The sequence below is a fragment of the Liolophura sinensis genome, chromosome 10 (genome assembly GCF_032854445.1).
Source record: "Liolophura sinensis isolate JHLJ2023 chromosome 10, CUHK_Ljap_v2, whole genome shotgun sequence".
Classification (NCBI taxonomy): domain Eukaryota; kingdom Metazoa; phylum Mollusca; class Polyplacophora; order Chitonida; family Chitonidae; genus Liolophura; species Liolophura sinensis.
Window position 1 is genome coordinate 26,458,765 of NC_088304.1, and position 13,921 is coordinate 26,472,685.

At 40.3% G+C, this 13,921-nt stretch overlaps 1 protein-coding gene across 1 annotated transcript; it reads left to right on the forward strand.

Moving 5' to 3' along the window:
- Window positions 1–497: 497 nt before the first annotated feature.
- Window positions 498–11,110, forward strand: LOC135477039 (N-sulphoglucosamine sulphohydrolase-like). The gene is made up of 7 exons (XM_064757189.1): window positions 498–615; window positions 1,987–2,119; window positions 3,466–3,599; window positions 5,104–5,254; window positions 6,877–7,112; window positions 8,822–8,997; window positions 9,917–11,110. The coding sequence occupies exons 1-7, from the start codon at window positions 498–500 to the stop codon at window positions 10,523–10,525; spliced, it is 1,557 nt and encodes a 518-aa protein (XP_064613259.1). The 3' UTR covers window positions 10,526–11,110.
- The last annotated feature ends 2,811 nt before the right edge of the window (window positions 11,111–13,921 follow it).

A 13,921-nucleotide genomic window follows, 5' to 3' on the forward strand; every position in this document is an offset into this window, starting at 1 on the left:
CACAGTGACCGCATTGGTGAGAGGTTCCTGGGTCATTACGCTGCGCTAGCGCGCTAAGCGACTGAGCCACGGAGGTCCCCTCCCACCCTAAATGAAACGGAGGACGAAAGCAGACATTTATATCTTTACACAAATACTTTATCATCATTATTTTACTAGGTCACTGTCAATATTTAGTGCTATCACAATAACCCAGTCAAACGATGACCTAGAAATCGCAGCATGTATATAATGTATTCTGATGACCTAAAAACAAAGGGTATCGACTGTACTGTAGTCAGCATCCTATTGAAATGACAAGTACTTGCACGTGGTTATGACAACCTTCGATCACCTCAGCTGACGTAGGTATAGACAGTTTGCCTGACGTTTACGATCATATACCTAGGGAACAAAACGCAGGCTACACATGTTATCAGCCCACTGAGTAAGTTTCACTGTAGACGACACATTTTGTTTCTCTTTACACACAGAGGTAGCTTTATCATTGCTCAAACATGGGTGTAACGCTATGGCTGTTGACCGTGGGGTTGTGCCTATCTGCTCTAATACTGCCCGGGTTTGACGGTCTGAATACCGTAGCACCTGGCCGTAGAAATGTACTCGTTATAATAGGTAAGTTCATTTGATCGTCATTTGGAGTCTGTTCTGAGGATGTGATTGATTTATTAAAGAATTGTGCAGTTCCAATGTAGGCTACAGAGTTAAAATATAAGAGTCATGTCCGGCATTCATATACCATTCCTAGTCCGTGAAGGGCGTTCCAAGTCGATAATCGCAAGATCCATGCCCAAAACAACGTTTAACACTAGCTCCCAAAGACAAAGGTATGTAAGAAATTATACAAATAAGAAATAAAGCCGGTAACACACAAGAGAGAAGCGGTCATCAGTTTTCAATGATGCCGGGCAGACAGTGGATATTCCAGTCGTGAATTCCATATCAAAGTTCAAATTCGTAGTCCATGAATGAGTTCCAGGTCAAATAATAATTAAATAAGTATCTCAAGAAGCTCACGTGTAAGTATATACCTACAAAGCTTGATTTCACGTTGTCGGATAAACTCAATGCGTTACAAAAGAAAGGCACCAATACCTAATGCCAGGGCGAGTTTAACTGCGCATGACCAAAGTGGAAATGGAATTGTGTGCAACGGTGCAAATAGGTCAGGGTTTACTCAGGGGCAGTTGCAATCAAAGCACAACTGAGATAGATTTTTGGGTTATTGAGAGCTTACAAACTAGCATTAGCACACGATTTTGATGCTGGTTTCTTTCATTCACCTAAAGTGTTCCTTGCATCTTTCCCAAACCACTGAAAACTGTTCCTTTTTGTACGACTCCGTCTTAATTTCGTAATTTATATACCTTTTTTATTTCTTTTGTGTTAAACGTTGTTTTAGGAATTGGCCTTGCGATTATTGACTTGGAATGCCCGTTTTCGTTGACGACTGGTGTACGAATGTCTGTTTGAACGCCTTGATCAATCTCCATTAGTACCCTATAGCCGAACTAGTCATATACATTAGATACCACTGAGGTGGCGTGTTCCAATTCATCTCGCCAAGGTTCCTCTGCAACTTCAAGTAGAATGTTGATGAGGAACCTGCATAAAGAAGTGCCAAGTTTCATCGGGCCTATAGTACGTTTCAGCCTGGCACTGCTGGGTTTCCTTCACTTCCCTTCCTGTCCGTTTGGGCAATGCATGCGTAAAAAGCAGTGAAGGTATAATAAATATGCACCCATCATTGAACTCTAATGTCAAATGGGGTTAACGTGAAAGGGTTCAGTCACATTATAATATGTAAAATTTGTCCTTGTCTTTATTGTGTATACTTCGCAATACTTGGCATAGGCTATCTTTCGAAAAAAAATAATGAACTACATCATATTGTATTGAGACTCTCCTTTCCAATGCGTTTCCTCCGTATCCAAGCAGGACAATGTTCTGTATTTTTTGCAAAGAGCATGCGCATATTCATTGCAGGGGACGATGCCGGCTTCCAGATGGGATTATACAACAACAGCGTCTGTAAGACGCCCAACTTTGACAAGCTGGCTCAGAGAAGTGTGGTTTTCGATAGAGCCTTTACGACTGTCAGTAGCTGTTCTCCAAGCAGGTCAGCAAAGGCTATAGTTACTAGGTTTCAGTCATTCACTTGCCGAACTGTCTAAAACTGTCTCGGTTCAAAACACTTCAATTCTTCACCTATAAGGTCGCTAGTTCGAATGCAGTTGACGTTAAACAGAAAGTCTTTTGTTTAAGTGATGCCAAGATGTATTCTGTTATTGTGGCAAATTATTCTGTTAACTATAGCACACGCATTCTGTTATCTCAGCGTAAGGATTATATTGAATTAACGAGATACCGTGTCGAATATAACAAAGTATTATGCTACAATAACATACTGACTTTCTGTAAAAATTAACAGAATATTTTTTTAGTGTAGCAATTTTGTAAGATAACTGACAAAGTGCTTTTGTTTCCACGGTCCATGTTTCCTGCTCCAAATGTCTGTTCCAGCAAATCTTGCCATTAAGTCATTCGTCAGTGGATTCCCTGAGCGGTTTCTTCCTCATCGTTAAACCAGTTAATAGATTTAAATTGATTTACTGATTGGTTGGTTTTTTCTCAATACTAAACACTTTTCAAGGCGTCAACTTTGAAAACTCGTTAAAAACTCGCTTTGCCAAACCATATGCAGATGAGTACATTCAAAACTTGTTGCTGTCATAAACCACGCGTTGACGGATTAAAACAAAATGCTATGGTCAATTTGTCTTTATCTGCTTATGGTTTCTATTCCACCAAAAGGTCGACTCTTATGTCAGGATTACCTCACTGGCTTGTTTGTAGCACGGTCTGTTAGATACTAGAAACAGGCAAAACGTACAGGTTTCCTCGTTTCAGTTTTCTGCTCCAATTTTTTACACCTTAGTCTTACTATTTTAACCTGCAACGCTCTTGAGCAAGGAGTTAAATTCCATGTAAAATTCTACAGCACATAGAGCAAAGTCAAAGGAGCGACGATAATCTGATAGTTGTCAGTTGGCTACACGTAACCGCTAAAATCCGGCCTCTTGTCAATTCACTACCAACGAAACAAAACAACCATATATTCACCAAAGGTTGTTCGGACACCGTATACTTTACATATACTAAGAGATTGATCAGTTGTTTCATTCGGTGCTCTTTTTTCTTTGCGTTTTGATTGCCGATTGATCAGTTGATGGATATTGATTTACTGATTGGTTAGTTCGTTTGTGCAACATTTGTCAAAACATCGATTTTGAAAATCCATGATTTTATAAGTTATTGGTGAGGTGTAACTGGCAATAAAAATAAAACATATACTAATGCTTGTACGTAAATCGTCATTTCTGTAAATTAATCGTTGATGGTTTTTCAAGAAAACGCTATGGGCGATTTGTCTAAATCTGCTTACGCTTTCTAATCCACAAAAAGGTCGACTCTGATGTCGGGCTTGCCTCAGCATCAAAACGGCATGTATGGACTTCATCACGACCCTCATCATTTCAACTCTTTCGATGGCGTTAGGAGTTTACCCGTCATTCTGGGGGAACACGGCATCCGGACAGGTAAGACAGATTTAAAATGGTTTGATACTTGTTGCAGTGTCTTAACCCGAAACGTTAACGTCACTATTACTCTCTCTTAGCTTGTTCTCACAAAGCATCTTGCTCTCTCAAAATATCTCGCTTGACCCGGGGACCTGCAATGAAATAGATGCGTTCAGGAGAGGACATCGGTGCACTATGATTGGATACAAATCGTTGAGAAAGCCTCGAGACGGATTGTGCCCAAATCCAAATTTACACCGAATTCCAATTCATTTTCAAAGCACTGGGCGATGTTGTATATTGATCATCACATGACGTTACATCATGACTCAATGTGTGGAAGGCCCTAACCGAAGCGCCTGTGCGGCAGGATAAAAGACAAACCAAACAACTCTTATATAAAAACGTAAATTCTCATATTGAAAAAAAAATACTTAGGCCTGCGAAACGTGTTACATTTAACAACTGATCCCAATATAAAACAGGAGTTTATGGCAGATGTCCGTGTTCATTCACTAATATGTGCTAAGTGGAGTCATGCTCTGTATTAATACATTGTCTGGCTACAAGTCATTATATGTAATCTTAGTATTTACTTAGTGTCAAGCATGTTTGCACTTGCGTTTGAAATAAAACCTAGTAATAATACCCAGATCATTGTCACTATTTTTGTTTAGTATCAATGATTGGCAGCCTTTGCAACACCTGCACTTTGTTCAGTAGACAACAGTACGGGCAGACCCCTGTATCTGCGACCTTCCGAGATACCTATCAATACATGAAAAAAAATATGAAAAATGTAAATGCAACAGATGCCGGATCTATCTAGGTTTATTTATTCATCTATGGTTTTGAAAGTCTGCGTCTCATGTAGAATGTGACAGTTAAGGCCAACAATTCGTCATTTCAGAACATTAATTTATGTGAACTTATGTATATCCCAACATATATACCTCTGTCTACACAGTAGGCTGACAGCTGATCTTGGGAAACTGGCAATTAAGGAAAGGAGCGAAACCTGATATGTATCAGCCAAGAATGGAAAGTAAAAATGGCTGTCTATATATTAGATGAGGACATTGGCAATCAGAAAATCACCACCGTAATTGACACATCGTCAATTCTGTGTCTAGCTATCCCACAAAAAATTAAGATTGCAAATGTAGTCCGGATATGACCGGCAAAACTGGCTCGCTTAGAGCGCTCTGGACAATTTAAAATCATACCACTGATCCATTACCAGTTACTAATATAGTGTTTTATAACCCTGACCCTTGTGATAAAAGTGAAACATTATTGAAAACTGAGTATAACGTTATTCAAATAAAAGAAAGGAATAAACTGAAAAATCAACCTAATCTTCGATCAATAGAGGATGTATTGGCACACAGACGTTGTATTATTATTATTATTATAATGACTTTGGTAGGGAATTCAATGGATAACCATACAGCCTCCCAAAACTGATGCCTTAAATAAAATGAATGATCAAGGATTAAAGTAATTTTGCTTGTGTTCGCAGGTATTGTGGGCAAAAAGCATGTCGGTCCAGACACGGTATACAAATACGATTACGAAGAGACGGAGGAGAATAACAGCCTAGATCAGGTGGGCCGGAATATCACGTACATGATGGAGAAGATTCGCCCGTTTTTGGAGTCCGACGACACCAGGTAGGTTGTTCTGTTCTTGTAACACAATACCTTTCTAACTTCTTAATCTTAATGTCCGTATGTAGCTTCCTTCTTCAGGTTTATGACCAAAACTTGTCCGTCTGGGGCTTCCTTCTTCAGGTTTATGACCAAAACTTGTCCGTCTGTAGCTTCCTTCTTCAGGTTTATGACCAAAACTTGTCCGTCTGGGGCTTCCTTCTTCAGGTTTATGACCAAAACTTGTCCGTCTGGGGCTTCCTTCTTCAGGTTTATGACCAAAACTTGTCCGTCTGGGGCTTCCTTCTTCAGGTTTATGACCGAAACTTGTCCGTCTGGGGCTTCCTTCTTCAGGCTTATGACCAAAACTCGTCCGTATGTAGCTTCCCCCCATCAGGTTCACGACCAAAACTTGTCCGTATTTAGCTTTCTTCATCCAGTTCACGAGCAAAACTTGTCCGTATTTAGCTTCCTCCATCAGATTCACGACCAAAACTTGTCCGTATTTATCTTCCTTCATCCAGTTCACGAGCAAAACTCGTCCTTATGTAGCTTCCCCCATCAGGTTCACGACCAAAACTTGTCCGTATTTAGCTTTCTTCATCCAGTTCACGAGCAAAACTTGTCCGTATTTAGCTTCCCCCATCAGATTCACGACCAAAACTTGTCCGTATTTGGCTTCCCCCATCAGGTTCACGACCAAAACTTGTTCGTCTTTAGCTTCCTCCATCAGATTCACGACCAAAACTTGTCCGTATTTATCTTCCTTCATCCAGTTCACGAGCAAAACTCGTCCGTATGTAGCTTCCCCCATCAGGTTCACGACCAAAACTTGTCCGTATTTAGCTTTCTTCATCCAGTTCACGAGCAAAACTTGTCCGTATTTAGCTTCCCCCATCAGGTTCACGACCAAAACTTGTCCGTATTTGGCTTCCCCCATCAGGTTCACGACCAAAACTTATCCCTATTTATCTTCCTTCATCAGGTTCACGACCAAAACTTGTCCCTATTTAGCTTTCTTCATCCAGTTCACGAGCAAAACTTGTTCGTATTTAGCTTCCTCCATCAGGTTCTCGATCGAAGCTTGTCCTTGTTTCGCTTCCCTCATCAGCTTGGGACACGACCAAAACATATCCATATTTAGCTTTCTTCATCAGCTTCACGACCAAAACGTTTGGGGAACCCTTTTTCATCAGGTTTCTGAGCGTCATTGATAAAATCTTAATCCAGTTAAAGAGAATTGATACTCATTATTGTGGCTCATTTATACTGATATAGATTTAATACTGTCCATTGTTGTGGCGGCAGATCCTTAACTTTCATTACATGCATCGTTGACTGTTTGACGCATTAGGATATTTTCAAGCCTTGAATTTAATACGACGCAAAACTTTGCGGCGTTATTCACTTCCAATATGGTGTATTAAGACGACTGTAGAATTCGAACACTTTATTCACTCAAAACAAATATGAAAAAAAATAACAATTGGTATGAAAATAATATTCTACCCTGAATCAGTATTGACTCATTTTCTCCACTTACACATACGCCTTTTTTTCGGTATCTTTCGCGCACGTGAAATGCATCCGAGGTCGAGAAAATATATTTAGCAAATGAACAACATCCAAGCTTTTCTTTATTGTAGACCCTTTTTCCTGTACGTCGGATTCTTTGACCCTCATCGAGATGCTTTTGAGAGTAAACATGGTCCATTCGCCAATAAGTTCGGCAATGGAGAACCCGGCATGGGGGTCATCCCAGACTGGAAGCCCGTCCATTACGACCCAGATGATGTCATCGTACCGTACTTTATCCCAGACACCCCCGCCGCCCGGGCAGACATCGCAGCTCAGTACACAACCATGAGTCGTATCGATCAGGGTAGGTATTGAGCAGATATCAATCAAGTTATCCATCAAGGTAGATGGCTGTTTATTTGCCCTTTTGTTGGCAATTCATTTTTATACAACTGAGTACAAGAGGAAAATCGGCTAAAGAACTGTATCCAAACGTGATGAGTGTCTAGTTGTTCAGGTTTTCGCTTAATAAATACGCGAGTCTTCTGTTTTAGAGTATTTCAGAATTAAAACGACAGTAAGTCAGTAAGTAAAATCTGTATAGCCTGCAATGTTTAGATTCCAAAGTGGGAGAACCTTTAAAAAGGATGACTGATCAACACTCCCCAGTTTCACTGAGAATGTGCGTGAATATCTGTGCTAGGACGGTGTTGTTGTTGTAGAGTTCTTGTTTTTGATCGCCAGGTTAATTATTAAAGGAGAAGAAAACTTTATAACATGGCACTATAGGCTGAAAAGAGCACATTTTTTCTATCTGGTGGTTCCTGCTGCATAGTTTTGCCATTTTTCCTCGCCATACACGCAAAGCCTGACAACGGCAAAGCTGGCATAAATCGCTGAATCCAGGACGTCCTCCATATTTAACACCCTGTAATTTATGCTGGGGTGTGTTGCCTCTCAGCCAATGACAGTCGTTAAAACTGCCGGCTTATTCGTGTAAACTTGGGACCTATATCCAACATTTCGGCTTCCCCATCGTCAAGTGGAAAACGAACTGTACTGTCCGTTACCTTCTGGGAAGAAGAGTTCTACCGGAAATGTACGAACTGCACTTCGACGGTTTCCGACGGCAATTCTCCTCCTAACACAGAAGACTTCAGGACTAGTTCTTAGGCAAAATGGAGTCACCCACAGCGGATTTTGGCTCTGACTTTATTTATAATTTATCAACTTGAGGCACATATTAGAATTTTTTATGGCATTCACCTGCGAGGAAAGGCATACTCTTTTCAATGGTATTTGATTGATATTTAAATTTTCTTCTCCTTTAAATACTTGCATCGCAGCTTGTGATCGCACAGAGGTTATTTTTCATTCCTATTATGTTGTGTTGGGCCACTGTCTTTGTGCATTATATATATATATATGGCCTACATATATGTGGCCTACAGGATTTATAGGCCGAGCGTCTCAATACCTCGCAGTTACATGTAATTTTATGACAACATCCGCAAAAAAACATAATGCAGGAAATAGTCCTCTGCCATATAAGCAGACTTGCGAGATAGACATATGTAATGTTTACAATGAAGATATTGGAGGCACAGACCTATCGACCTTGACAAATATGTGAGGGTCACTGAACAGCAATGGAGTTCTCCTACACGAATCAATACGTTTAATGAAAATTGCTTAAAGAGTTTAAAAGATGCCGAGTGAAGCCTGTCACAAAACATAACTTAAATCCTCCCAATGACCAAGAAAATGAATAAGTTTTTCCAACTGTTTAACTTCACCAGTAATACACACTGTCGTCACTGCGTTGGTTTTACTCTCTGACCGGTAGTCTTTTATGTAGACCTAAGTTATGTTTTGATCATGTACATGTGGTATAAGTTTTCAAACCTTAGCTACAAATTTCCAAAAGATGTTGTGTTTACAAGCAAGTGGGCAGAGGGTTTGACCACAAAAGTTAACAAATTCGCCAAGACGCCTAGGCCATTTTTGGCCTATAGTTTAAAAAAAAAAAAAAAAAAAGCAAATTGTGATATCTTGTCGTTCTTCTTTCACTAGGCATTGGACTTATCATGGCAGAGTTAGAGAAAATTGGCCACATGGACGACACGCTCATTATTTACACGGCCGATAACGGCATCCCCTGGCCAAACGCCAAGACTAACCTGTACAAGCCTGGCATGTCAGAACCCATGATGGTCTCCTCACCGTTACACAAGGAATCCTGGGGACAGGTAAGCAATATAGTCTATTCTGTTATAGAAATCGAACCAAGAAGGCATGTTATAGAGCCATGAAAACTCCCTGGCCAAACACAAAGACTAGCCTGTACCGGCCTGCAGTGTATGAACGCACCGTTGTGTTCTTACAGCAAGGCATATTTATTTATTTTATTTATTGGCGTAATAAATATTTCACTTATACGATGGCCATCAGCATTATGATGTGAGGAAACCGGGCAGAGAACCGGGGAAACACACGACTATCAGCAGGTTGCGGACAGACTTTCCCACATACGACTAGACTGCAAGGAATACTGGAGGCCGGTGAGCACTATAGAGTATTGGGATAGGACTGGTCATGTGTACCAACCATCTACCCAACGCCATGAATTCTGAATGGATAAACACAAGAGCCTGTGGCTCAGGTATGCCTGTATGAGACAGGATTTTTTTCAGCTGTCACAAAACTGAACTATTAATATACATGTTTTTTAAGACAATATCCTGTATGGCAGAAGTGACCATTGCAATTCCACAAAGGGAGTTTCCAGAATTCCAGAATGACCAGAACGGACACTCATTATTTGGTTACAGCTAGGAAGAACAATAAGTGGACGGGATGAAACAGTATTGCTCCTTTCTTTTCCTTATGTGTGGCTTTTTCTTTAGCCATTACTTGGGTTAAGTTGACCGGTTTTTATCAAAAAGAGACAACCAATTATCGTCTCCTTGTCTCCTCCTTTTTTCTCCTAAATATGGATAGTCAGGGTTGTAGGTTTTTGGAAATGGGTAAAATCATGCGCAAACACACGTAGCCTATATATAACTATCAATTCCATTGATCTGAAAATAGTAATCCAATGGTTTCTCGTGAGATGTTCCTGGCCTTGTCATGAATTTAATTCGTATAACCATCTTGTTCTACCTACAGAGAACTGAGTCCCATGCCAGTCTCCTTGACGTAGTGCCAACGGTTCTGGATTGGTTCAATGTCTCCTTTCCCGAATACAAGATTCGGGCCGGACTGCCCACAGTAACTCTGACGGGAACGTCACTTCTTCCGGTGACGTCATCACCCTCACAGATGCACTCGGACACAGCATTCGGTAGCCATGACTTCCACGAGATCACCATGTACTATCCAATGAGAGTCATCAAATCCGGCAAATACAGATTGCTACAAAACCTAAACTACAAAATGCCTTTCCCAGCGGCCTCGGACTTGTTCGGCTCACCGACCTGGATGGACACGATGAACCGGACGGCTCACGGACTGCCGACGAACTGGTTCAAGACACTGGATCAGTATTACTACAGGGACGAATGGGAGCTGTACGATCTGGAACAGGACCCGATGGAACTGACAAACCTGGCCTACATGCCTGGGTACGCCCAGGTTCTGCAGAGTCTTCAAAAACGCCTGATGGAATGGCGGGAAGTCACCCAGGATACCTGGCGATGTTTTCCATCAGGTGTTCTGGAAACCGACAACCGCTGCTACGACCAGCATAATAACGTCAATATGTACTCAAAGCCGTGACTACACGAGAGTGGGCCAAATTGTTACAGTGACGTCTATTCGTGGATTAAAACTATAATGTATAGACTTACAACGTGGTCGGCTTCTTTTCGGCCAATGGTGTAAGTATAGAAAATGACTACGTTTATACATGCATACAATCACATGACAGACACAACTGATCAATTTCAGCATTGTTACAGTGGTCTCTTCCGCCAACATGGCAAACCTTTAATGCTCATTTTCGCGATTGAAAATGTAAGCGTTACAAATGCGCATGCGTGGCTTACACTGGGCAATTCTGGCCTTCCACCCATGACACCTGCCACTGCGATAAAATAAGTAAAATATACCGAATCTATCCACACTAATGATTTAAGTCAAATAAATCTGTTTTGTTACGTTTCACTAATAAACTGACCACGTCCCTGCCTTTCCAATACTTTTCCCACTGCGGCAATCATGGATGTACATGCATTTTTCAAAGGGGCACAGGTATGTGCCTTCAGTTTAATCTTTTTCTGTCAAATATAACACACATATTCTATTAAATCAACGAGAAGTTTGCATTAGACTAAGACGATATTATGTTTGAATAAAAATGTTCTGGACAAAATTGTAGGTAATTAAACAAGAGTAAGTTTCGACAAGCTTTTAATTCACCTGCAAGTGTTATTATCTTTTTCCTTGGTAAGCGTGCTTTCGTAAATCATTTCACCTTTACTGTTTACATGTTCACAGAAATATTCATTTCATATGCTAATTATACTCATGAATCTGACATTTTTATACCAGCCGTCATCCAATAAGGTCAAATATCCAACACGACGTATAACACAAACCACCAAAGAACTAAGAAAGTATATAAAGTACGAAATTAGAACGGAATCGTGCAAAGAGAAGCCGTCAACAGACTTCAGTGATGTTGGAGAGATGCTAGGCATGTTCTAGGCGACTGACAAACAAGCAAAATATTATATATCACTAAATGCCGGAAAATGATTCGTGTCCGAAAATACACAAACTGACCGGGAACGACCCTCGTACTCTTGCAATTCGCATTTACGGGAAAGTAGCTAAGGCCTAGTCAACACTATGGTCTACTTCTGTTAGCGAGTCGCGTATAGTCAGCAACTGTTTTTTTTTTTTAAATAATTATGACGACACCCGAGGCAATGGGTTCTTGCCGTCGAAACCGAACTGATTGACTTTAACATTATACATTAGAAAAAGTGTTATAATTTCATTTCCCTTGCAAGAATATGAACTTCAAACCTATCGATGTGTAGAGCTTGTGTTGTTACGTGTCACTGACTGAAGGCAATTTTCGTAGCGAGTATGCCTGATTTACAGACCACTGAATATAGGCGACTGGCTCAAAGAATTACACTATTGCACACACTTGATTACAAACAATAGCAAAAACTGTGTTGAGTCTTGTCTACCCATATTAGCAGATGCAGGTCTGGCTCCCTGACCACCCAGCTGTCTTAGACTTGACAAAGACTATAGTCTTAATATCAGTATTATTTTTCTTTATAAGTGAGTGAGTGCTTGGGGTTTAACGTCGTGCTCAACAATTTTTCAGTCACATGAGGACAAAGGAATCCCTAGGGTGTATGTAATCTACGTCCTTATTGCAGGACGGATTTTCACCGCTCTTTTATCTAGTGCTGCTTCACTGAGACGTAAGTAAGGCGCCCCGCCCGAGCCATTATACTGATTCGGGTCAACCGGTCGTTGCAATATCCGCTTGATGCTCAACGCCAAGCGAGGAAGTTACAACTTACTCTTTTAAACTTCTAGGTGTGACTCGACCCAGATTGATCCTGGATATGCCGCTCCGGAAGCGGACGCTCTACCCAACTGTGCTATCCGGGCTGATTTATTCTTTATGTTTTACTGCACTAAAATGGTTACTAACGTTAGAGAATATATATTTTACTACTAACAGTTGTTTAAGACTTTCATGACAAGTTTAGAAATAGTACCATGAGTTAAGCCTATGTTTGACTTGCAGAATACATGAAAAAGCATTATAAAACGTATAGTATATGGTTTTGAGGATGCTGAAGAAAGATATGCAAAGAAAAAAAAAGAGAAAAAGATATTTCATTTTTGAAGCGTATTTTATATTTCTTCATAACTTCTCTATTTTCCGTCAGTGGTCGGAAATATTCGGAAATGACGTCGTCAAAGAACAGACTGGGAGCGCGGAACTTAATTTCGGCTCTCTCCTCAAGCAAGTTGTTTTGACAGCTATTACCCTTGACGTCTCCAATTCAGGATATTTAATATCCGGAATCCGTGGCTTTTCCTCGGCATTCGAACCAAAAATCGCAAAGATGTGACATTCGCTTAACTCTCAAAGAGACGAGCTCAACTGTTTCATCTAGGGTTGCATTCCAAATAAAGGAAAACGATTAAAAAATATGCTACAATCGAAAAACCCAATAATGAACGAACCAAAACAATGACGGAATGACGGAAAAACTCACTAGTAGAGTAACCCAGATAACGGTGGGAAAACCTAAAGATAATGGAGGAACCCACATATTGGTGGGAAAACTAAAGAATAATGGAGGAACCCAGATGACGGTGGAAAACCTACAGAATAATGGAGGAACACAGATAATGGTGGGAAACTAAAGAATAATGGAGAGACCCAGATAATGGTGGAAAACCTAAAGAGTAATGTGGCAACCAAGATAATGCTGGAACACCTAAAGAGTAGTGCGGGAACCGAGATAATGGTGGAAAACCTAAAAAATTATGGCAGAATCCAGATAATAGTGGGAAACTTTCGTTGAAAATAAAATGTGTTGTTGTGAACCAAAAGCTTATTATAAATAATGTATATTGAAAGCAAAAAAAAAGAATAATGAACGAACCAAAACAATGACGGAAAAACTCAGTGGTAGAGTAACCTAGATAATGGTGAGAAAACCTAAAGATAATGGAGGAACCCACATAATGGTGGGAAAACTAAAGAATAATGGAGGAACCCAGATTATGGTGGGAAAACCTAAAGATAATGGAAGAAACCAGATAATGGTGGAAAACCTACAGAGCAATGGAGGAACCCAGATAATGGTGGGAAAACCTAAGGACAATGGAGGAAACCAGATAATGGTGGAAAACCTACAGAGCAATGGAGGAACCCAGATAATGATGAGTAAACCTAAAAAATATTGGAAGAACCTAGATAATGGTGGGAAAACCTAAAGATAATGGACGAACCCAGATAATGGTGGAAAACCTAAAGAATAATGGAGGAACCCAGGTAATGGTGGGAAACTTAAAGAATAATGGAGGAACCCAGGTAATGGTTGGAAACTAAAGAATAATTGAGGAACCTAGGAAAACATACATATTTATCAAATACAAATAAGGACAAAAATCACAACAGTAATCTAA

What these genes read in the sequence shown, in the direction of transcription:
- LOC135477039 (XM_064757189.1), top strand. Translation starts at nt 498, where the DNA reads ATGGGTGTAACGCTATGGCTGTTGACCGTGGGGTTGTGCCTATCTGCT. An exon ending in AAATGTACTCGTTATAATAG is followed by an intron (nt 616 to 1,986) that starts GTAAGTTCATTT and finishes TATTCATTGCAG; the next exon opens with GGGACGATGCCGGCTTCCAG. An exon ending in GGAACACGGCATCCGGACAG is followed by an intron (nt 3,600 to 5,103) that starts GTAAGACAGATT and finishes TTGTGTTCGCAG; the next exon opens with GTATTGTGGGCAAAAAGCAT.